The sequence below is a fragment of the Heterodontus francisci genome, chromosome X (genome assembly GCF_036365525.1).
Source record: "Heterodontus francisci isolate sHetFra1 chromosome X, sHetFra1.hap1, whole genome shotgun sequence".
Taxonomy (NCBI): Eukaryota; Metazoa; Chordata; class Chondrichthyes; order Heterodontiformes; family Heterodontidae; genus Heterodontus; species Heterodontus francisci.
The window spans coordinates 6,616,764-6,640,043 of NC_090421.1; the positions used below are offsets into that span (position 1 = coordinate 6,616,764).

At 43.0% G+C, this 23,280-nt stretch overlaps 1 protein-coding gene across 20 annotated transcripts in view; it reads right to left on the reverse strand.

The window, feature by feature from the left end:
* Positions 1-23,280, reverse strand: part of kmt2d (lysine (K)-specific methyltransferase 2D) — a 250,592-nt gene that overhangs the window by 74,489 nt on the left and 152,823 nt on the right. For all 20 annotated transcript variants that reach the window (XM_068024872.1, XM_068024871.1, XM_068024870.1 and 17 more), the window contains one exon: positions 20,244-22,615. In XM_068024872.1, the coding sequence (XP_067880973.1) occupies positions 20,244-22,615 (2,372 nt within the window). The remainder of the gene's footprint in view (positions 1-20,243; positions 22,616-23,280) is intronic.

Here is a 23,280-nt window from a genome sequence, read left to right on the forward strand (position 1 = left end):
GCAAAATATTTCATTGCATCCACCATTTCCTTATTATCTACTACTAGCTCCCCATTCTCACTCTTGGTTTTTTTTCGGAAAACCTAGAATACAAAAACAAGGAGGTAATGTTATGCATATGCAGGACCTTAGGCCATAAATTGAGTATTGTGTGCAGTTTTAGGCAACACGTAATCAAAAAGATATAGAAGCAATAGGGAAAAAGTACACTATAAATCTACTAGAATGTTATCATGACTAACGGGTTATACTTATGAGGAAAGACTTGTTAGGCCTTCACTGAGTCCCAGTTGGTACCTTGATTTAACTCTCTATCCACTATCTGAACTTCAAGTATTTAAAAAGGAAAAGAGTAAGTAAAGTGAGTGTTGGTACTCTTTCTCACCATCGAGTACCAACACTCACTTTACTTACTCTTTTCCTTTTTAAATACTTGAAGTTCAGATAGTGGATAGAGAGTTAAATCAAGGTACCAACTGGGACTCAGTGAAGGCCTAACAAGTCTTTCCTCATAAGTATAACCCATCAGTCATGATAACATTCTAGTAGATTTATAGTGTACTTTTTCCCTATTGCTTCTATATCTTTTTGATTACGTGTTGCCTAAAACTGCACACAATACTCAATTTATGGCCTAAGGTCCTGCACATGCATAACATTACCTCCTTGCTTTTGTATTCTAGGTTTCCAGAGACAAAACCAAGTACCCCAAGTCTTTTTTTTTTTAAATAAAAAGGGCTCATCTTGTTCATCTATACCTTTAATGGCCTGTATATCGGCATTCTAAAATCCTTCTGTTCCTTTACACCATTTTAAAGCCATTTAAGGTGTATTTCTGTTCCTTATTCTTACTTCTGCAAATATATTTTGTATTTTTTTTTACTTTAAGCAGCATCTACCAATCCTGTTAAGTTTCTGTCGGGAGAGATACAAAAAATCCAGGGGTGCAATGAGGAGAAATTCCTTTATGCAGCGATTTATGATCTACAGTGCATGACTTGAAAAGATGGTAGAAGCAAATTCAATAGCAACTTCTGAAAGGAAATTGGATATATGCTTAAAAATTAAACATTTGCACAGCTATGGAGAAAGAGCAGGGGAGTGAGACTAATCGGATAGCTCTATCAAAGAGCCAGCACAGAGTGGATGGGACAAATTTCCTCCTTCTGTGCTCTATGATAAGGAAGGGAGAGGCTTGGAAGCAGGGCACATAGCTAGCGTCCATGGATCTGAGGACGCCAATTGAGCAGCAACCTGCCCTCGAATCAGGGCACGCTGTGGATCTAAACCATCCTTGGTGAGGTTGTGGTTGTGCACCTGCTTCTCTCTTACAAAAATATTACATGTAGGTATTTCGTCAGCTTTTTATTTTCTTTGCACCATCTTCTCTTTTCCTTTTTCCCAATGTCCTGCGATGACGGACACAAGCATGGGTGATTGTTGGGAGTCTTCAGTCATGAGTCAACACACAGACGGTATGAGTCACTGTTCATTTTGCGCAGGGATTTCAAGGCAACAGCGCAATCTGGCAACAGCTCGTATACTGAGCAACTCGGTTTAGGATCTGCTCTGCTTACCACATATAGGGAGTGTGCTTGACCATTTTTCCCTAAATATAGCTCGCCTCAGTCCTTGCTGGGTATCTACAGCCAGCAAAGGTCACCCATACTAGCAGCTGAAACAAAAATAAGTACAAACCTTTTACTGTTGTGACTTTGAACATGAGAACCCTAATGGACTTGAACATGATGTGGGCGAAACCACATTTATTGCAAGGGAACTATCCAGCTACAATGTTGGTAATGACCCCATCAGCAAGACAAGACTACCAAATGAAGGACACCTGACAGAACATGGCACGTGTTATACCTTCTTCTGGAATTGAAAATTGGCTAGTGATCATCAATTGTTTGGTGAAGGCTTTGCTATTAAGCCTTCGCTGGCTATCTGTCCAGCAGAAATGTATGTCAGTATAAACGAAAGACCCATGACCCTCCATATTTCACTAACAAATGCTCATCATGCTGTAGTTATTAGTGCATATGCCCCAATGATGGGCAGAAGGACGAAATAGAGAACTTCTACTCTGAACTGAACATCCTCTTAACATCAATTCATAGAGGACAAAATTATCCTAATGGGTGATCCCAACCAACAGCTGGCAAGGATGCAGATCTATGGTGCAGTGTCATTGGTAAAGATGGAGATAGAAAAGTCAACTCCAGTTGTTTCCTTCACCTCAGTAAATGTGCTGAACACGTGCTAATTATCACCAAAACTGTGAACTGTGTCTGGGCAGGTAGACAGAGATAAATGTATCCAAGATCAAAGCACTGGATTTAATTGATCATATCTTCATCCGATCAAGGGATTACCAGAATGACCTGATCAGTAGGGACACGTGTGAAGATGGCTGTTGGACTGATCCCAAGCTTATCAGGCCAAGGTATCTATACAATGTTTTTCAAAACAAGCCTTGCAAACAGCTTAAGACAGGGAGAAAGCTAAATGCAAAACCTCAAGAAGCGGAGGATGCAAGTAATAAGCTCCAGGAACACTTAGGAAACAGTCTCGCATGAATGATCAATGGCAACTATTAAAAGCTACTTTCATGCCAGTATGCCAGCAAACTAATTGCTTTTCCAGGAAAAAGCAAACAGATTGGTTTGCTGAAAATGACCAGCAAATTAAAGATCTCACCAACTGTAAGCACTACACATCAGTTAATTGTCCGAACCATCCTAATTTATGGACGAAGATAGAATAGTACCAACAGCAAGCTTCTCAGGTAGAGAATTCCAAAGATTCACAACCCTTTGAGTGAAGACATTTCTGCTCATCTCAGTCCGAAATGGTCGACCTCTTATGCTGAGGCTGTGACACCCCCCCTTAGTTCTAGGCTCCCAGCCAGAGGAAACATCATCCCAGCATCTACCCTGTCAAGCCACTTAAGAATTTTACGTTACCACATCCCTAATAATAAATTCTAGCATTTTCCCTCTGACTGATGGCAGACTAACTGGCTTATAGTTCCCAGTTTTCTCTCTGCCTCCTTTCTTGAATAGCAGGGTTACGTTCCCTACCCCTGTTCGAGAACTTGGGGAATTCTGGAAGGTAAAAACCAATACATCCATTATATCTGTATCTGCCTCTTTTAAAACCCTAGGATGCAGGCCATCAGGTCCAGGGGACATCAACTTTTAGTCCCATTAATTTCATTGGTACTATTTCTTTACAATTAATTTCTTTAAGTTCCTCATTCTTGCCATTTTTTCTTATATAATTGTGGATCTTTCTGCCAGCTATTTTCAAACGATCCTAAACAGCTTTTTGAAGCCTACAATCTATTTGAACTCCATTAATGTTTCCAAACCTAAAGTGCTCATCAACTTGCATCTGGTACTCTGGCTTCTCCCCATCAACCAACATTACCAAGCAATTAGAGTGAATATAGTCTACTTTGCACACCATGGTAACTATGTCAAAAAACGCAAAAATTGATAGAGAATCAGCACCGCATTAACAGCGTCTTAGCGACTTTTGGCAGCTGGAGGATCAGGGCCTTCAATGAAAAAGGGCTGGATGATCTACAAGCCTGTTTTTCTCTCAACCCTATGGTTCCAAATCCTGGGTTACTTACAGAAGGTATCTCAAGACCCTTGAGCTCTTCCAGCAATGCTCCCTATGCAAGATTATTTAAATTCGCTCAGAAGATGACAAACACATTGGGTTTATTCTTTCAAAAACTGGTTGTATCAGTATTGAAGCTATAGTCACCAAAGCGCAACTTTGGCTTGTCCGGCCGCGTATATCGAACGGATGACTCCAGGCTCTAAAAACAGCTACTTTATTCAGAACTGACCTCCAGCAAATGAAGTGTTAGCAGTCAGAAGAGATAAAAAGATAGTTTGAAATTGAAACCTGAAGAAATGCAATGTTCACATCAATACATGGGAGGAAACCAAAGACTGCAAATTGGGGGCATGGAGTCACCACTTTGAACAAGCTAGGATGATCAAAGAGGAGGAAAAACATAGAACATAGGAGCAGGAGTAGGCCATTCAGCCCTTCGAGCCTGCTCCACCATTCGACAAGATCATAGCTGATCTGGTTGCAGTCTCAACTCCACTTCCCTGTCTGCCCCCCATAACCCTAGACTCCCTTGTCTATCAAAAATCTAAGTCAGCCTTGAATAAATTCAATGACCCAGCTTCCACTGCTTTCTGGGGAACGAACAAGAATTCCACAAACTAACGACCCTTTGAGAATTTAAAAAATCTCATTTTCTTCTTAAACTGTGGCCCCTAGTTCTAGTCTCCCCCATAAGAGGGAACCTCCTCCCGGTATCCACTATCAAGTTCCCTCATGATCTTGTATGTTTCAACAAGATCACCCCTCATTCTTCGAAACTCCAACAGGTATAGGCCCAACCTGTCCACCCTTTCTTCATAAGATAAGCCCTTCATCCCCAGAATTAGTCTAGTGAACCTTCTCTGAACTGCTCCAAACAATAAATAAATAAATATCCTTGCCGATATAGTTCCAAGTCAGGATGGTGCGCGGCTAGGAGGGGAACTTGCAGGTGGTGGTGTTCCCATGCATCTGCTGCCCTTGTCCTGCTAGGTGGTAGAGGTCGCGGGTTTGGACGGTGCTGTTGAAGGAGCCTTGGTGAGTTGCTGCAGTGCATCTTGTCGATGGTACACACTGCCGTCACTGTGTGTCGGTGGTGAAGGCAGTGAATGTTGAAGGTGAATAAGGAGACCAAAACTGTATACAGTACTCCAGATGTGGTCTCACCAAGGCCCTGTACAGCTGCAGTAAAACTCCCCTACTTTTATACTCGATTCCCCGTGCAATAAACGCCAACATTCCATTTGCTTTCCGAATCACTTGCTGTACCTGTATACATGCGGTTAACACCACAGCCTCACAGCTCCAGCGACCCGGGTTCAATTCTGGGTACTGCCTGTGTGGAGTTTGCAAGTTCTCCCTGTGTCTGCGTGGGTTTCCTCCGGGTGCTCCGGTTTCCTCCCACATGCCAAAGACTTGCAGGTTGATAGGTAAATTGGCCATTATAAAATTGTCCCTAGTATAGGTAGGTGGTAGGGAAATAGAGGGACAGGTGGGGATGTGGTAGGAATATGGAATTAGTGTAGGATTAGTATAAATGGGTTGTTGATGGTCAGCGCAGACTCGGTGGGCCGAAGGGCCTGTTTCAGTGCTGTATTTCTAAACTAAATTAAAACTAAACTAATCTTTTGTGATTCATGTACCAGGACACCCAGATCCCCCTGTTCCACTGAGTTTTGAAATCTCTCTTCAGTTAAATATTATACAGCTTTTCCATTCTTCCTGTCAAAGTGGCAAGTTCACACTTTCCCGCATTATATTCCATCTGCCAAATTTTTGCCCACTCACTTAACCTATCTATATCCTTCGGTAGACTCTTTACCTCCTCTTGACAACTTACTTTCTTCCTATCTTGGTGTCATAGGCAAATTTAGCTACCATCCACTGGTCCCTTCAGCCAAGTCATTGCAAATAGTTGAAGTACCAGCACTGATCCCTGTGGCACTCCACTCGCTACAGCTTGCCAACTGGAAAAAAGACCCATTTATCCCTACTCTCTGCTTCCTGTTAGCTAATCAGTCCTTTATCCATGCTAATATGTTACCCCCACACCATGTGCTGTTATCTTGTGTAGTAACCAATTCAGGGTACTGCCTGTGTGGAGTTTGCAAGTTCTCCCTGCGTCTGCGTGGGTTTTCTCTGGGTGCTCCGGTTTCCTCCCACAGCCAAAAGACTTGCAGGTTGTAGGTAAATTGGCCATTATAAATTGCCCCTAGTCTCGGTAAGGTGGTAGGGAAATATAGGGACAGGTGGGGATGCGGTAGGAATATGGGATTAGTGTAGGATTAGTATAAATGGGTGGTTGATGGTCGGCACAGGCTCGGTGGGCCAAAGGGCCTGTTTCAGTGCTGTATCTCTAAATAAATAAAAACCTTTGATGTTGCACCTTATCAAAAGCCTTTTGGAAATATAAGCACATCACATCTACAGGTTCCCCTTTATCCACCTTGCTTGTTACTTCCTCAAAGGACTCTAAGAGATTAAACACTATTTCCCTTTCACAAAACCATGATGGCTGTCTGATTCCATTATGATTTTCTAGGTATCCTGCTATAACCTCGTTAACAATGGATTCTAGTCATTTCCCTAACTGGCCTATAGTTTCCTGCTTTCCGTCTCCCTCCATTCTTGAATAAAGGTGTTACATTTACAAGAAAGAGTGTCAGTCTTCTGCAACTACGCCATCAATTTGGTTGTCTTTCATATGTTAACTTTGTGGTAAATTATGTCTCTCTAGGATTGACAGCCATCTAGATACTCACCAAAGACATGGCCAATATTAAAACTTACTTTTTTTTTGTGCTGAGAAACAATCTTCCTTGATTACTGAGGTATTTCCAAATACCTGCCATGCCCTCCTGCAGTTTGTCTCAATCTTCGGCATAATCTATGATCCCAATTTAATATCAGCAAATTTCAGTATTGTTCCTTCAATTGCCAAGTACAGATCATTTCTGTATGTAGCAGCCCCCTATGAAATATCACTCACCACATTTCTTCATTTCAAGAAACTTCCATTTACCCCTACCCACGCCAGCTGACCATTGTTCTACACAGGCACATTCCCCATATCTGCATGTGCCATATTTGTGGCACAAGTCTCTTGCATGGTACCTTATCAAATACTTTTGAAAATCCACATAAATTACACCACAATTTCTGTATCGAATCGCATTTATTCATAGAATGCAAAAAAAATTTGTCAAGCACAACCTGCCTTTTAGAAATCTGTGTTGACTGGCTCTGCTTAACTCATGGTTTTCCAAGTGCTTCGTAATTTTGAGAGATAAAATTGACTTCGGATTTTTACCAATTACTGAATAACTGCCAATGGAACTCCAGACTCCCTTTTTTATCCTTACCGGGATATATCTGATAAAAGATCGGCCTGAAACATTACCCGTTTCTCTCTCCACAGATGCTGCCAGACCTGCTGAGTATATCCAGATTTTCAGCATCCACAGTATTTTGCTTTCGTATATTTAATGTGTGCTTTTAGAATCTCCCATTTCAAAAAATCCCATTGTTAATCTAGTTTTATTTGCTAATTTTGCCTTCCACTTGACCTCGGCAAAACTTATCGTATTATAATTTTCTATTTTTTAATTGAGAACCATTCACCTTGATTTTTCTTATACTGACGCTAATATTGTGATTACTGTTTTCTAAAACTTCCAATACTTTTCAGCCATCTACTTGTTCTATCCCATTACCCAGAACCAGGTCAAATTGCAGTAGCAACATGTTGTTTGAAAAAAAGAATCCCTTAATTCTTCATTTTTTCCTTTCTACATCCTAAATTCCTTTGTTTATATTCTGTTATCAACAGCTGTCCTCTTGCAACTCTTTACCTTCTTAAACACCAAAGTTTGATTTCCCTTCCAAGCTGCCTACTGTACTCTGTTCACTTTTCCTTTCCCCCTGCCAATTAGTTTAAACCATCCACAGTTATGGTTAACCTTATGGTGAGTATATTGGTCCTAGCCTCTGTTCAACTATCAGTTGGTCTGCCAGTGCAGCGCACTTCTGCCCTAGGAATTTGAACCCTTCCCTTCTGCACAACACCTCAAGCCACAATTTTCTTCCCTAATCTGTCTTTTCCTGTACTGGCTAACTTATAGCACTGGTAGCAATGCTGAGGTAACTACCCTTGAAGCTCTTCTTAATTGACTTCTTCATTCCTAGAACTCTTTGCAACACCTGAATGTTAATCTTCCCCATGTTGTTTGTTTCGACATGAGTAACAACTTCTGGCTAAACTCACTCCCACCAACCCCCTCTCCCTCCACACCCTCAAAAATTTCTGCACTTGTTCTGGTAAATACTCTACTGGAGCACCTGAAATGCAACACACCACTCAGAATTCAAACAACTGTGTAATCCACTTTTGAATATCCCATTAACAATGCACTGGAATGAGACAAGTCGACAGTGCAGAAACAGGCCATTCTGCCCAACAGGTCTATGCCAGTGTTCATGCTCCACAAGAGCATCTCCCACCCTATTCTTTTACCTCTCATGTACTTATCTAGCTTCCCCTTAAATGAATCTATGCTATTCGCCTAAACTATTCTATATGGTAGCAAGTTTCAGATTTTAAACCAGGAAATTTCTCTTGAATTCCTAATTGGACTTATTAGTGACTATCTTGTATTCATGGCCCATGGTTTTGGACTTCCCACAAGTGGAAACGTTTTCCCTATGTCTACCCTATCAAACCCATGCATAATTTTGAAGACCGCTATCAGGTCATCTCGTAGTCTTCTCTTTTCTAAACAGAGCCCCAGCCTGTTCAGTCTTTCTGATAGTTGTACTCTCTCAGTTCTGGCATCACACTTGTAAATCTTCCTTTTACTTTCTCCAGTGCTTCTATATCCTTATTGCAGTACCACCAGATCTGTGCACAGTAGTGTGGTCTAACCACGGTTTAACATAATTTGTCTGCATTTGAATTCTCCCTCTGTAGAAATGAACCTTGTTCACACTTTTTATGGGCTTGTAACCTGCGTTACTACTTGTAAATTTGTGAATTGGTACCCTCTAGATCCCTTTGCACCACTAATTCATGATTTTCCAAGGATAGCCTCCTTATTCCTTGTACCAAAATGCAACACCTCACACTTGTCCACTTGTATTTGGTCACAGTATTTTTCCTGCATGCAGCAGGAGCTGGACAATAGCAAATAACATTTATACAACATAAGTGCCAGGTAAAGATCATCTCCAAAAAGAGAAATCTAACCATCTCCCCTTGATGTTCAATAGCATTACCATCGCTGAACTCCCCTCCCATCAACATCCAGGGGGGCTACCACTGACCAGAAACTTAACTGGACGAGCCATATAAATACTGTGGCTACAAGAGCAGGACACAAGACCGAGAATTCTGTGGCAAGTAACTCACCTGCTGACTCCTCAAACCTTTCCAACATCTACAAGGCACAAGTCAGGAGTGTGAAAGAATACTCTCCACTTGCCTGGATGAATGCAGCTCCAACAAACACTCAAGAAGTTTTGACACCATCCAGGACAAAGCAGCCTGCTTGATCGGCACCCCATCCATCCAGCTGGGTGGGACTGCTTGCACCTGGTTCCATTCTTATCTATCTAATCGTAGCCAAAGAATCACTTGCAATGGCTTCTCTTCCTGCTCCCACACCATTACCTCTGGTGTCCCTCAAGGATCTATCCTTGGCCCTCTATTTATCTACATGGTGCCCCTCGGCAACATCATCCGAAAGCACGGCATAGGTTTTCACATGTATGCTGACGACACTCAGCTTTACCTCACCACCACTTCTCTCCACTCCTCCACTGTTGACTCTATTTAGAGATACAGCACTGAAACAGGCCCTTCGGCCCACCGAGTCTGTGCCGACCATCAACCACCCATTTATACTAATCCTACACTAATCCCTGGCAGGCAGCCATAAAGGCGGGGCTAAAGTGTGGCGAGTCGAAGAGACTTAGCAGTTGGTAGGAAAAAAGACAGAAGCGCAAGGGGAGAGCCAACTGTGTAGCAGCCCCGACAAACAAATTTTTCTGCAGCACCTGTGGAAGAGCCTGTCACTCTAAAATTGGCCTTTATAGCCACTCCAGGCGCTGCTCCACACACCACTGACCACCTCCAGGCGCTTACCCATTGTCTCTCGAGATAAGGAGGCCAAAGAGACACTAATCCCATATTCCTACCACATCCCCACCTTCCCTATATTCCCCTACCACCTACCTATACTAGGGGCAATTTATAATGGCCAATTTATCTATCAACCTGCAAGTCTTTGGCTGTGGGAGGAAACCGGAGCACCCGGCAAAAACCAACGCAGACACAGGGAGAACTTGCAAACTCCGCACAGGCAGTACCCAGAATTGAACCCGGGTCGCTGGAGCCGTGAGGCTTCGGTGCTAACCACTGCGCCGCCCAAATAAAGGAAACTACAAAGGTATGAGGTGGGAGTTGGCTCTGGTAGACTGGGGAACTTTACTAAAAGGGTTGACGATGGATAGGCAATGGATAATATTTAAGGAACGTGTGCATGAATTACAACAATTATTCATTCCCATCTGACGCAAAAAAACCGGGAAGGTGGCTCACAAAAGAAATTAGGGATACTATTAGATCCAAAGAGGAGGCATATAAAATTGGCAGAAAAAGCAGCAAGTCTGAGGATTGGGAGCAGTTTAGAATTCAGCAAAGGAGGACAGAGGTTGATTAAGCGGGGGAAAATAGAGTATGAGAGTAAACTAGCAGGGAACATAAAAATTGACTAAAAGCTTCTATAAATATGTGAAGAGAAAAAGATTAGTGAAGACAAATGTAGGTCTCTTACACAGTCAGAAACGGGGGAAATTATAATGGGGAACAAAGAAATGGCAGAACAATTAAACACATACTTTGGTTCTGTCTTCACAAAGGAGGACACAAATAACCTCCCAGAAATGGTAGGGAACCAAGTGTCTAATGAAAGGGAGGAACTGAAGGAAATCAGTATTAGTAAAGAGAAAATAGTGCGAGGGAAATTAATGGGGTTAAAGGCTGACAAATCCCCAGGCCCTAATAATCTACATCCCAGAGTACTGAAGGAAGTGGCCCTGGAAATACTGGATGCATTGGTGGTCATCTTCCAAAATTCTATCGACTCTGGAGCAGCTCCTACAGATTGGAGGGTGGCAAATGTAACCCCACTATTTAAAAAAAGAGGGAGAGAAAAAATAAGGAATTACAGACCAGTTAGCCTCACATCAGTAGTGGGAAAAATACTAGAGTCTATTATAAAGGATGTGATAGCAGAACACCTGGAAAGCATAAACAGGATTGGACAAAGTCAGCATGGGTTTATGAGAGGGAAATCATGCTTAACAAATCTACTGGAGTCTTTTGAGGATGTAACTAGTAGATTAGATAAGGAAGAACCAGTGGATGTGGTGTATTTGGATTTTCAGAAGGCTTTTGATAAAGGTCCCACATAAGAGGTTAGTGTGCAAAATTAAAGCACATGGAATTGGGGGCAATATACTGGCATGGACTGAGAACTGGTTGACAGACAAGAAACAGAGAGTAGAAATAAACGGGTCTTTTTCCGTGTGGCAGGCAGTGACTACTGGGGTACCGCAGGGATCAGTGGTTGGGCCCCAGCTATTCACAATATATATTCATGAATTGGGCAAGGGAACTAAATGTTACATTTCCAAGTTTGCAGATGACACAAAGCTGGGGAGGGGGGGGGTGGGGGGGGAAGGAGTGAGTGTGGGCTGTGAAGAGGATGCTAAGAGGCTCCAATGTGATTTGACCAAGTTGGGTGAGTGGGCAAATGCATGGCAGATGCAGTATAACGTGGATAAATGTAAGGTTATCCACTTTGGTTGTAAAAACAGAAAGGCAGATTATCTGAATGGTGATAGATTGGAAAAGGGGGAGGTGCAACGAGACCTGGGTGTCCTTGTACACCAGTCGCTGAAAGCAAGCATTCAGGTACAGCAAGCAGGTAGGAAGGCAAATGGTATGTTGGCCTTCATTGCAAAAGGATTGGAGTACAGCAGCAAGGATGACTTACTGCAGTTATACAGGGCCTTGGTGATACCACATCTGGAGTATTGTGTGCAGTTTTGGGCTCCTTATCTGAAGAAGGATGTTCTTGCCATGGAGGGAGTGCAAAGATGATTTACTAGGCTGATTCCTGGGATGGCAGGATTGACGTTATGAGGAGAGATTGGGTCGACTAGGCCTATATTCACTAGAGTTTAGAAGAATGAGAGGGGATTTCATAGTATTGTAACAGGACTAGACAGGCTAGATGCAGGGAGGATGTTCCCGATGGCTGGAAAGTCCAGAACCAGGGGTCACAGTCTCAGGATATGGGGTATGCCATTTAGAACCGAAATGAGGAAAAGTTTCTTCACTCAGAGGGTGGTGAACCTGTGGAATTCTCTCCCGCAGAAGGCAGTGGAAGCTATGTCATTAAATATATACAAGGAAAAGATAGATACCATTCTTAATGCCAAAGGGATCAATGGATATGGGGAGAAAGCAGGAATAGGGTACTGAATTAGACGATCAGCCATGATCTTTTTTGAATAGCGGAGCAAGCCCGAAGGGCCGAATGGCCTCTTCCTGCTCCTATTTTCTATGTTTTTATGTTGCTAAACTATCAGACTGCTGATCTGTCATCCAGTACTGTATGTTTAGTTTAGAGATACAGCACTGAAACAGGCCCTTCGGCCCACCGAGTCTGTGCCGACCATCAACCACCCATTTATACTAATCCTACACTAATCCCATATTGCTACCACATCCCCACCTGTCCCTATATTTCCCTACCACCTACCTATACTAGGGGCAATTTATAATGGTCAATTTACCTACCAACCTGCAAGTCTTTTGGCTTGTATGAGCAGAAATTTCCTCCAACTAAATATTGGGAAGACTGAAGCCATTGTTTTCAGTCACTGCTCCAAACGCCATCCCCTAGCTGCCAACTCCATCCCTCTCCCTGGCAACAGTCTGAGATCTAGCCAGTCTGTTCACACCCTTAGTGTCACATCTGAACCAGAGATGAGCTTTTAATCTCATATTTGTGCTAAGACTGCCTATTTCCACCTCCGTAACATCGCCCAACTTTGCCTTATCTGCTGCTGAAACCCTAGTTCATGCCTTCGTTATCTCTTGACTTAACTATTCCAACACACTCCTGGCTGGTCTCCCATATTTTACTCACCATAAACTTAAGGGCATCCAAAACGCTGCTGCCCACGTCTTAACTTGCACCAAGTTCCATTCCCCTATCAACCCTGCGCTCACTGACCTACATTATCTCCTGGTCAAGCAACGCCTTGATTTTAAAATTCTCATCCTTATTTTCAAATTCCTCCATGGTATCACCCCTTCCTATCGCTGTAATCTTTTCCAGCCCACAACCCTCCAAGATATCTGTGCACCTCTAATTCTGGCCTCTTGTGCATCCCTGATTTTAATCGCTCCACCATTGGTGGCCACGCCTTAGTTTAGTTTTAGTTTAGTTTAGAGATACAGCACTGAAACAGGCCCTTCGGCCCACCGAGTCTGTGCCGACCATCAACCACCCATTTATACTAATCCTACACTAATCCCATATTCCTACCACATCCCCACCTGTCCTTATATTTCCCTGCCACCTACCTACACTAGGGGCAATTGCTAATGGCCAATTTACCTATCAACCTGCAAGTCTTTGGCATGTGGGAGGAAATCGGAGCACCCGGAGGAAACCCACGCAAACACAGGGAGAACTTGCAAACTCCACACAGGCAGTACCCAGAATTGAACCCGGGTCACTGGAGCTGTGAGGCTGCGGTGCTAACCACTGCGCCGCCCATGTTCAGTTGCCTCACCCCCAAGCTCCAGAATACCCTCCCCTACACCTCTCTGCCTCGCTTTCCTCCTTTAAGACAATCCTTAAAACCTACCTCTTTGACCAAGCTTTTGGTCATCTGACCCAATACCTACTTTTGTGGCTCGGTGTCTTACTTTGTTTGATAATGCTCCTGTAAAGTGCCTTGGAATGTTTTATTACATTAAAGGCGCTATATAAATCTAAGTTGTTAAACATTTACTCCCTCCACCACTAGCGCACAGTGGCAACAGTGTGTACCATCTACAAGATGCACTGTCGCAACTCGCCAAGACTCCTTCGATAGCACCTTCATCACCTAGAAGAACAAATGCAACAGACACAGAGGAGAACTTGCAGGTGGTGATTCCCTCCCCAAGTCACACACCATTCTAACTTAGAATTATATCACCGTTCCTTCACTGTTGCTCGGTCAAAATCCTGGAACTCCCTAACAGCACCGTGGGTGTAATCACACCACATAGACTGCAGCAGTTCAAGGCGGCTCACCACCAACTTCTCAAGGGAAATTAGGGATGGGCAATAAATGCTGGCCTACCCAGTGATGCCCACATCCCATGAACGACTAAAAAAAAAAAAGCAGCCCTCTTCAGTATTAACTATACAGCTCAATTTATATCACCTGCAAATTCTGATATTGTATTTCCGACTCCCGAGTCCAAGTCATTTACGTAGACAGTGAACAGTGATCTCACCACCTATCACTCTGGAACATGAATTCCCACCTTCTGCAAGTCTGAGTAACTACCTTCAACCTCCACAGTTTTTTGTTTTGTTGCTAGTTTGTGTCCATCCTCTTACTTGTGTACTGACTCCACATGCTCTGACCTTAGTCACGAGTCCCTTATCAAAAGTCTTTTGAAATGTCTTGTACAATTACACCCACATGCTTTACCCTGGTCTACTCTTTTTGTTACTTCAAATAATTCAGCAAGTTTGGTCAAGTATTACCTTGCCTTTTGAAATCCATGCTGACTACTGTTTGTATTTTTAGTTCCTAAATGATTTTCTACTCCATCTCCGAATAAAGATTCTTACCAACAAAACTGAAGTTTATAGTTCTCTGGATTTGTTCTCTCCCTTTTTGAATAAAGCAATAGCATTAACTGTCCGTCAGTCATCTGGCCTTTTCTATTACATTTTTTTATCTATATAAAACTAGTGTCTCTGCTTTCTCTTCCTTAGCTTTTTTTTTAAAAAAGTACATGCGGGTACAAGCTTCTGGACCAGGAGCTTTTTATTTGGAGTCTGGCTGTTTTATTATCTTGCTCCTTTCTATCTTAAATGTCTCGACATTCTTCTTGATCTCTTCTTTTGCCACGGCCAGCTTGTAAAAAAAAAACTTAACTCTCCCCACCTTGGGTAATTCCTTGCTTTATAGTGCTGTGGCACTGCTAATGATTCCCTATCCCAAGTCGCTGTCCTCTTCTGCATCCAACTGTGAAGGGAGATTCTGTTTGCTTATTGCCATGTTGATTTTTGGTCAGATAGGCGTCTGACAGATGTGGAAACCCATCACCATCGAACAACTGTGAAATCTACACTCACCTGTAGAATTTCAGTTTTCCCAATATGGAGAACTACTCTTTCCAAAGGGACACATCCAACTCTATGAAGCTTAGATGCACATCGGCAGAACCAAGGCCTCACTGCCCTAAATTGTGACCAACTGATAAGCCTAGTGGACTGCTCTACTGACCACTTGCCCTAAGTATCAGTTCCCATGCAGATGGGTGCCCTATGTTGTAAGGTAATGTCTGTGGAGAAGGCAGCCAAAGGGGATTGCATTATGTCACTGTGACCACCATATGAGTGTTAAGGCCTGGATCTGTTTTTATTGGCTGGAAAAGAGACTCTGCATGATTTCCAGGAAGCAGGTGCAATTATAGTCATGCTTTGGGAACTACAATGGTGGTTGTTGCCAACAGTCTTAAATATTCTTAAATAATATTTTACTGGCAGCCATGACTCGCTGAAAAGGGGATCACCAGACCTCTGAATACCTTAAATCTGTTGAATTATACAGAACAATTCCCTAAAGGATTAGTTGTGGCTTAGGGTGTAGCTGGGACAGCTCACGGTTGGTGAAAAAGCCAAAGTGTCGGGCTGCATTTAGCATCTGCCACAAGGCTGCGCTGGAAAACCTCAGGCATGGGGGCTCTGATAAGCTAATGGTCTAGGGTACACAGAAATGTACTACAAGCACAGACATGCTAAAAGGAAGCACTCCTGGGTTAGGAATCAATCCTGAACTTCGATAGAGAGTACAGGGTGTTTGTTTTCAAACAAAATATCTGCAGTAGAAGGCTGCTCCCTCCTAATTAGAGCAAACTCTTGCCATAATCCACAATGCTAGCAATTTGTCTTTCTTGCCCGACATCGGAGGTGTACTTCTGAAATCAAGTGAGTAACTCTCAATAGCCCCCACGCCTTTTAATAAAGCCGCAAATTCCTGGAGGTGGCTCCAATGGAAATGGAATATCCAGCAGACCATAACCACTGGAGGATGCCCAGGAGTGGATATTGTTCATAAGCTAGGGAGCACTCTTGGGCAAGACAAAAAGGCTACAGTTAAGATGGACTTTTCCATACCCTATCAGCTGAGGAAGGAGGTTCTAAAAAGTATCCTAATTTTTCACAGCCATCTCTGGAATAACACTTACGTTTGATCAACTTTTGCTTTTTAATACGATTCCAGTATATTCCTCCACCTGTCCCTCAAAAATACCTTCCCCAAAGGGTAGCAAGAACTATCATTACTATACCCAGAGGAATGACACCAAATGCAGTTAAGCCAGTTTCTGGAGCAATAAACCGAAAGTCATAGATTTCGATGCTGAGACCAGGGAAGATTGCTGCCTCTTCCTCTGTAGTGCGGCAGCCTGCATTTGGCCCTCAATTAAATGCAGTGGACATAAAATGCTGCAGCTTGTTTCAGAGACTGCTCACAGCTATGCAGCCCTTTGACAAACAAATTTTGTCCAATGGGTATGGTGGTATGCCCTCCTGAACCAATTAGACCCATGTTAGCAAATTTACTTACAATTGCCAAGACCTTTATGATCATACTCTCTACGAATGCAGCCATGAAGAACTCATGATAGGATCTACAAGATCCAGAGGAAGGGTTCCAATCCAGGGTCAAGCACCTGGAACCAGTACACCCAGGCATTGGACAACCGTGTTAAATGCTTTTGTGCATTCAGAACTTTAGCCATACAACATGTCTAATCGTTATCACCTTCCTTCTTTTTCCTGGGACAGTCCGATTCCTAGCTGCCTGTAGATCAATGGGAACGTTAGCCACAAGCTGTGGATGGATTGCCTGCCCCATTATGGCAGGATCTTGGCTCTTACTTCTCTCGCCAACTCAAATTGTCTTGTTCAGTCAAATTGGTTATGCTGCATGCTCTGATTCCCTAGTATATTGTCCAAGAAAGGGTGCCAGATACACCCAAACCCCTCTTTCTTGTCTCAAAGGGAAAAACATTTAGCAAAAATGGTGCGGACAGAGAACATGGCATACAAGTAAAGGTGGGCTTATGTAGAATTTGGTTCCATTTTGTGCAGACGTCTTGGTGTCCACCAGTGTTGACACACTTTTGGTGTCAATGAACTCCCTGCGCTGAGAAATGCGAGATGATCTTGACCACCAGCAGATGCCAGTGCAGTTTTGACTAGGTTTCCTAATTTTACGGTGTTGTTTTGGCTAATGTGCGAAATACTGTGCAGCTGCTCCTTATAGGTGTATTTTGTGTACTAGTCAGATTTGACATGCCACTGTATTTTGCTGGCCAAGTATCTGATGTGTGGAAAACCAGCACTGTGCTTAAAGAGTCACCAAAACAAGCTGAGAAACCCAGACAACAGCAAAGGTAGAGTTTCTCTAATATGGTGCACATACTCTCCCCGTAGGAACACATCCCACTTAAGTCGAGAGAGCTTGTGCCCAAGTTGACAATAGCCAAGGTTTAGAAATGTCCAAGCGTAAGTAGGAGTACTGCTGGGCTTCAACCAGTTAAAATCATACAGCTTACCAGCAGAGTACACTTGTAAGCTCCGTGTTGCATGTCCACATAGAATCACTCTACCCATTAGGGCAGTAGTTTGCAAAGATATTTAAAGCTGTGGGAGTAATTGCAGCCTCCTGTGACAGGTCAACCCTCCAATTCCCATTAAACCACCAAACTGGCTGGTTAATCACCATTAATAGCCTGGATTACTTTATGGCGGGCAGCCATAAAGGCAGGGCTAAAGTGTGGCGAGTCGAAGAGACTTAGCAGTTGGCAGGAAAAAAGACAGAAGCGCAAGGGGAGAGCCAACTGTGTAACAGCCCTGACAAACAAATTTTCCTGCAGCACCTGTGGAAGAGCCTGTCACTCTAGAATTGGCCTTTATAGCCACTCCAGGCGCTGCTTCACAAACCACTGACCACCTCCAGGCGCTTACCCATTGTCTCCCGAGATAAGGAGGCCAAAGAAGTACTACAGATCTGCATGCCTCAGGTATTGAATTATGGAATCTGCCAAAAAGGATCAACTTAGTTCTCATTTCCCTTTTCCAGCCTGCCATCTTAAAGGCAATTCAACACAAACAATACCCTGTTTATCAAGATCACCGCTGCCAATGTTTCCTCTTAAGCTGCACACTTGTGCAGAAACCCAAAAGTCCCCACGCAGGCCATGCACAAGTTGGCCCCTTTAAATTACTAAGCAAAAAAACTTAAAGGAGCCACGCGCTTAAATAAATCACCCTCGCACTCCAAAAAAAATTTGGAGGGAACGTTGCTTGCTGCATCATGGTTAAGCAACAAGTTTTGATAGTGATCACAAAGGTTTTGCAAATGTGAATGGCAATTTGCACAGATTTTAAAGCCTGTTGTAGGTATTGCTACAGACATCCTCTCACAATTATGAAGTCACTTAGTTCACTTTGTTTTGCTGCACACCCTCTATCGCCAGAGCCAATGACAAAGAATGACCATGGGTCAACATAAACACATACTATGCTGAGTGTGAAGTTCAAGACTGTGCTTTAGCCCTTGTATGCTTACTTTCTTTGACTTTCGACCACTTTATTTGCTCACTATGTGGGGCTCTAAGAAGCACTTGATTGACCACTGATGTTACCATACAACAGAGAGCGAACCTTCAGCTTCGTGACTGCATTCCTGCCTCAGAGTCAGAAGATGCAAGGTTCAAACCCCACTCCAGACAGTTCTAGTTCTTGAATTCTGGGTCGACATTCAGCAGGATACTCTTGCCTGGTGGGTATGGGCATCCCTCACCTATCGTATGGGTTGCAGGAACCCATAAAACCCTCGGACTAACCACTCTGTCAACGAGTACAAAGATGGTTACAGCCATGGAAGCAGCGTTCACAGTGCAGCTGGTTGGATTTTTTTTTTAAATCAACGTGAATATTTTCACTATAAAAACAACAGAGCAAAGCTTTTCTTTCTTTGGTATGCTGCACTCGGAAGGGACAGCTTAAGTCTTGTTTTGCGTTTTGTCTCGGTGCTGACATCTTGGGCTTCCTGAAAAGGACAATACAAAATCTGGACAGACTGGATCAACAGAATGCACAACACTCTCTTGGCTAACCTAGTCTTGAAGAAACGATTACTCCAAATTTTCGCTGACAAGAATATGATATGAGGAACAAAGAATCTTTAGCTGGGAAACAATGAAGTGGTACAGTGACAGGTCCTGGGAGTTCATATGTTGCAAGAGGAGATCACATGCAGCATCACCTATCTGCAACATCTTGATGACATTTTTCACGTGCAGACATGGCACATGGTTTCCCTAGAACATATCAAGATAGGCAATACTCCTACAGTGTGTGGAGGATGAGGAATGAAAAAAATTATGTTGACTAAACAAAATTAATTACTATGAGTAATCTGCAGTGAGTCCAGAATACACGCAAACAAGCATTGAAACTGCTGACATTCAGCAGTTAATCCTAGTTATCCCAGAAGGACACAGTTCTGGTTAAGATGCTAACTGACCCCTTGTGTATTTTCTAGCATTTGCAGTGTTTCTTTTTATTTCTGAAAAGTTATGGTGATTATAACTGCTGCCTCCATTTGTTAATGGCAACTTCTTCAAATTCTTATTGAATTCCACTATTTTCATCCTCAAAACAGATGTGAAACTTGATTGAACAGCAGTGCAAAACAGAAGTGCAGTTTGAATAAATTAAATATGGGTAACTGTTGGGTAAATAAAACAGGCAATGGTGACAACATAAAATTGGCTTTAAAAATGAACACAAAAACCCCATCCTAACCCACTTTGTATATATTCTGCATGACTGCAATTGAAATTGAGAAAAGTAAACATAAAATGACTTGCATTTATGTAGCGCATTATCACGTCTCTCAGAAACGTCTCAAAGCACTTCACGTACAATGAATTACTTTGAAGCAGTGACAGTAAACGCGACGGCCATTTTGCGCACAGCAAGATTCCATAAACAGCCACAAGATCTATGACTAGCTATATTCTGTTTTTTTGGTGCTGCGTGCAGGAGGAATGATGGCCAAGATACATGGAGAACTTCCTACTCTTTCAGTGCTGTGGGATCTTTACTGCCCACTGAACTACAGGAACAGGAAGACAGGATCTTGACAATTCTATTGCTAATTTAGTGCAGCAGCCAATACTGGCAAACCAGGAAGAACCCTATATTATCTGCAAGCTTGCTCATTACCCACTGTACCTGTATCTGGGAAGAAAGCATTGGCTAATTGTTGCTGCTGTTGCATCACAACTTGCTGCGTCTGCTGCATGATGCCCAACTGCGATACAGCCAAATGCTGAGTTGACAGCAATTGCGGTGAGGTCATATGTTGACTCGGCTGTGAAGTCACTATCTGCTGCGGTGGATGTTGCCCTGTTGCCACATGCTGCTGCTGTTGGGACATGACAACATGTGGTGAGGCTCCAAGCCGCTGCTGTGATGCCGTCAACTGTTGCTGCTGTGAAGATGGAAGAGATCGTGGGATCCCCAAGTGATGATGCTGTATCACCCCCAAGATATGTTGCTGTGGCAAGTTTAGATTCTGTGGTGGCCCCTCAAGGTGCTGAGATTGCTGTGTTGTTGGAAGGTGTTGAAGTCCTGGATGACTCTGTTGATGTGAAACCTCAAGTTGTTGCTGCTGTTGCAGAACTGGAAGGGCCTTTGGTCCTGAATGCTGCTGCTGTTGAGTAGGTACACACTGTGATCCTCCCAATTGCTGCTGCTGCTGCAGTTCCATTTTTTCTTGTTCAAGTAAGTCATGGAGAAGCAGTGGAAGCTCACTTGCCTCCAAAGAACTCTCTACTTTGACGAGTTCATCCACAGATCGACGTTTCGGTTCCATACTAGGCACATGTTGACACATCTCATCAAGTCCAAGTTTACCCAATGTCGGCCTGGACGGGACAGCGAGTGGCATCTTGGATACTATAGAAGCTGAAGTTGTGCAGGGTTTACTTTCTAAATCCACATTAGAATCCCCATTGCTAGGATTTTGTGTAGGCCCATGACCACTTGAAGCAACTGTACTACTTTGAGTGGTAGTTTGTGTTCCACTGGTAGTGCATGCAGTACTCTGACACATTGCTACACTTGTGTTGACACTAAGCCCAGTTCCTATACTGAGTAGCATTGAGACTGCTCCTCGCTCATCATCCCCCTTTGGTGGACTTTCTGATTTTATCAAAACTGTCTGTGCATTGGACGTATTTGCTACAAACTGGCAAGCTGAATTTTGGGAAATGTTCTCCTCAACCTTCAGTACTAGATCAAGAGTAGGCTTAGGAGAATTGTCAGTAGACGGAGCCCTGCTGACTGGATCACTGCACTGACTGCCGGAGTTAGTCTCTGAACTGACGTTATTTACCGGCTCACATATAACCCTATCAGAAGTGGACAGAGTATCTGCAATGACATCTGATTTAGCCATTGCTTTTTCATGCTCCTCTCCCTTCTCCATCTTTTCCAAATCACATTTGTTGACTTTATCATTTATACATTTAATTGCTGGGTCTACAGCATCTTGATCAGTTAATATATCCTGACCTTCCTCTGCCTTCTCATTTGCAGATTCCACTAAACGCAGTTGCTCTGTAAATATGTCCTTTTTGTCACCCGTGTCTAACTCAGGGTCAGTATAAGCCAAAAGATCAAACTCTTCACACTTCAGGAGGTCATCCAGGTGGGGGTCATTGGTTTCTAGGTTATCAAGGTTACCAAGCTCATCGTCTGTCTTACTGTCTGGGTCAAGACTCAGATTGGCAAGGTCGTCTTCTTCATCAAGTTCTTTAGGTGAATCAAGTTCTTCATCTAAAGCTTTATCTACTGAGTCATCACAAGGGATCTTCCTAGGATCCAACTCTGCATGTTCTGTAACTACACTGGAGATCGTTGGACTCGAGTTAATTGGAAAGGATACGGAGCTGTCCTTCAAACTGTCAGAGCAGCAACTAGAAGTGGATGATGTTGTCGATGACGTGGCCTGAAATGTCTGTTGTGATTCAACCTGTACAGTGGATTCTAATGGCTCTTTCGCCTGGATATGCTGATGGGCACTTGATACGTCCACTGAATGAGGTGAAGATGGCAATGAAGCAGAAATATTCTGCTGGGGCAACAGTGTAATCCCAACTGGCGACTGCGACAAAGGTGTACCTGGACCTCTTGACATCACCTTGCATCCCTGCATTTGGTGCACAAACGGACTGATTTCTTGATTTGGTAATGGAAGGCGTGGTCTCGGCTGAGGAGTACGCTGTGCTAATTGGGTGGCAATGGGTAATCGTTGGGAATTGTGTCTCAGTTCTATATATTGAGGACTCACAGGAATTGGTGAAGCCACAATTTGTTGCTGTGCATTCTGAAAAGTGATCTGAGTGGCAAGCCTAGGGTTAAGCCCAGCTGTGTTGTTCATTTGCATGGTCATTGCAGGCCTGTTCACATGCAAAGCTTCAGGTTGCTGGAAACGAGTCTGTCCAGGAAGTCTTTGTACCAACTGCTGCTGCCACTGTTGCTGTTGGGCAGCTGGTAAGCCTCTTGGGTGAAATCCTTGTGGGCTATCAACTCCTGATTGTCTAGAAAAAAAAATGAAGTTATAGATATAAATAATGCAAAGCAGTAGTATTTTGTTAGAACCCTCTTTCCAATTGGGGTAATTTTAAGACACTATTAATGAACAGATTCCAATAATAACATCCCAATAAGGTTGGTTAAAAAAAAGGTGTCAAATAATTTCCGACATTGAAAGCAGGGAAAAGAGACACTTTTATTCTACATCAAGGCCTTTAGAAAGTGCAAGTGACCACCAATTTAGAAAGTTCATTACCATAACTGGCTTTGACTTCTACTGACATAAGGTTCCCTACGATCTAATGTCAATAATGTGATTCCCTGTGATCTAATATTATAGTTCTAACAATGAACAAAGAAACATTGAACAATGAAAAATATGATGCCTGCTAATATAATGCGCACAGCCAATTACTTATTTACTTGCTGATGCTCAGCAATCAAATCAGTACCATCAAAACTCGTTCCACAACCCCTTTCAGATCAAAAACAAGTTCTCACTGCTTGGTGGCTGCACAACGTAGGCCACAAATTCTTTGGGTGAAATCACTCACAACAGTGTTTTGAGTTGCAAGCTGCACAGGAATATTAACCTGAACATATGTTGCAATTATATCATTCCATAATGGGTCCCACAAAAAAAAACTTCAGACTTGGGAACTCTACAATG